Genomic DNA, 2,639 nt, shown 5'->3' with positions numbered 1-2,639 from the left:
CCTCTTGTCCTTTACCTCAAGGATTGCATTTATCTCCTGATTCAGGAGAGGTTTTTGATAAACCTGATTTATATAGAAGACTGATTGGGAGGCTTCTTTATGTTAATCTCACAAGGCCTGACATATGTTATGCTGTGCAACACTTGAGTCAATTTATGAGCATGCCCCGAAAGCCTCATTGGGAGGCTGCTTTACATGTGCTTCGCTATCTTAAGGGCTCTTTACATCAGGGGCTTTATTTTCCTGTAAGTACTGATTTATCACTGACTGCCTACTGTGACTCTGATTGGGCAGCTTGCACTTATTCCAGAAAATCATTATCTGGATATTGCATATACTTGGGCCCTTGTCTTGTCTCTTGGAAAACAAAGAAACAGCCTACTGTTTCTAAGTCCTCAGCTGAGGCTGAGTATCGTGCAATGGCTAACACTGTGTGTGAACTCCTCTGGATTAGCTATATTTTGCAGGATTTGCAGGTTCACATCCAATTGCCCATTCCACTGCACTGTGATAGCAAAGCTGCCATCCACATTGCTGCCAATCCGGTTTTCCATGAGCGCACAAAGCATATCGAGATAGATTGCCACCTGGTGAGAGATCAACTTCAACGGGGATTTATATTACCTCACCATGTCACTACTGAAGAACAGCTGGCTGACTTATTCACCAAGGCCCTACCAGCCTCCCGCCATAGCACATTAACCAGCAAGTTGAATCTTCTGCCTCTCCCAGCTTCAACTTGAGGAGGGGGTGTTAAAAGCTATGCTATGTCGTTTTACTGGTTGTAATTGATTGGTTATCTAAACTGCGTCGTTTTGTTTAGGTTGAGTTATTTGTATGCACATGTTGTGCGTGTGATTCAATTTGGTATAAACAGGAAGCGATGCTTCCAGAACTGACATAACGTCATTTTCTGATTTTAAATAAAAGTTCTGATTTTCTTCCTCTCTCTCTTCTGTTTCTGCACAATTTATGAATAGTTTTCCTTCACCAATATTAAATTGAAAAATGCTGAAATAATGTTAACTCTGTGTTTTGTCAAAATAACTATTTATTTCTTTTGCTAGAGTTTAATTCAAGTTTTAAACGTGTTTATATCTTGTAAAAATTAAATTTTTAGTATTTTTATCAGATTTATGTCAAAGAAAATATTTTCAATTTTATTTAAATTTTAATAAAAAAGACTGAATAAAATAATATGAATAATTAAAATTATATGAATAATAAACATTTAATAAATTAAATAATATAAAAATTTAAAACTAAAGTAAATTGATTAAGAGATAAACAAAAATATGGCCACTTAACTAATGATAATTTATCCTTAAAAGATAACAAAACTCTACACCACAATCTCTTTCTAGAAATTAACACCATGTACATCCAAGCAAGACAAAGACTTAAGATAATAGACAGAAGATGGTGGGCTGAGCTTGCTCCTCCTCCTGTTGGATTCCCTGCTGTTTCTTATCACATATATACACACAACAGCAGCAGGAAGCAACTCCACTTGAACCACACATGAAAAAATATCAACTTCCACGTAGAAAACAACATTAGTACACAGCTGCAGGATGAATGACAAAGACATGTGCTACTTCGTTTGGATTTTCTACTTCTCCAGAAGAGATTTAATCCGCCAAATTCCTTTGGTGTCCTTAGGGCCCTCTTCTCCCTCTGGTGGTGGGTTTGCTTGTGGGGTCTTGTGTAGCTTGCTCACATCATACCCTTCTTCTTTTGCTTTCTTCACTAACTGGTCGTAGATCTCATCATCAATACAAGTCTGCCTACAAAGTATCTGAAAACTCCTAGAAAAGTAATTAGTGGTACTAACTAGTAAAACACTTAGCAGTTAAAACTATTAGAAACAGAAGCTTACCCAAAGATACTTCCTTCTGGGTTCACCAATCAAAGCATAAGTATAATCTTCATCTAAATACAAAATCCAGTAATCCCCAACAACAGGAATGATGGGCAAGAATGGAGGGACATAAAATTTGACCTTAAGCTTAGCTTCATCACTATTAGGATCAGCCTTAAAGGCAGTACCTTCTATATAGCTTCTCTTGCCACCACTCCAAGTCTCATTAAGAACATGAACTGTGGCACCATCATCATTCAAAGTGTAGGTAGCCCTTGTGTTCTCTCCATTTTTGGTCTGGAAAAATGATGGAATTGAAGCTATTTCATACCACCTCCCCATGTACCTCTTTAGGTCTACGCCCTTCACCACTTCCATCTCTTTCTTTGTTGCCATTGCTAATATTTTGTTTGAAAAAATGGTGAGTAAAGAGGATTTCTGATAATGGGGTTTGAGAGATTGTTCTTAGAAACAAGGTATTTATAGAGAGGGAGAAGGTTTTTATGCTGAGAAATTTTGGAATGAGACGTGGAGGGTTATGAGCTTTACGTCGTTGTTCATTTGGAAGGAAACTTAGCATGCAAGTAAAGAAAGCTTTCTTATACACTATGTTTTTTCAAACTTGAGTTCGCGCGATTTTTATACTTGTACCATGTTTTTATAGTATATAACTTTTAATTATTTTTATATATTATGATATTATCGGGAGAAATTTATGATCTAAATCTAGTTTATTATAGAACTAATATATAAATAAGTGAATTTATTATTAAAAAAA

The 2,639-nt window shown here is 36.1% G+C and overlaps 1 protein-coding gene across 1 annotated transcript; it reads right to left on the bottom strand.

Moving 5' to 3' along the window:
- Positions 1-1,276: 1,276 nt before the first annotated feature.
- On the bottom strand, positions 1,277-2,334 carry LOC110608222 (temperature-induced lipocalin-1). The gene is made up of 2 exons (XM_021747432.2): positions 1,880-2,334; positions 1,277-1,798 (listed from the first exon to the last, which is right to left on the bottom strand). The coding sequence occupies exons 1-2, from the start codon at positions 2,255-2,257 to the stop codon at positions 1,613-1,615; spliced, it is 564 nt and encodes a 187-aa protein (XP_021603124.1). The 5' UTR covers positions 2,258-2,334; the 3' UTR covers positions 1,277-1,612.
- Positions 2,335-2,639: the final 305 nt, after the last annotated feature.

Source organism: Manihot esculenta, chromosome 6, assembly GCF_001659605.2.
Source record: "Manihot esculenta cultivar AM560-2 chromosome 6, M.esculenta_v8, whole genome shotgun sequence".
Classification (NCBI taxonomy): Eukaryota; Viridiplantae; Streptophyta; class Magnoliopsida; order Malpighiales; family Euphorbiaceae; genus Manihot; species Manihot esculenta.
Note: the sequence above shows the minus strand (reverse complement) of the source record. Positions and strands in the feature narration are given on the sequence as shown.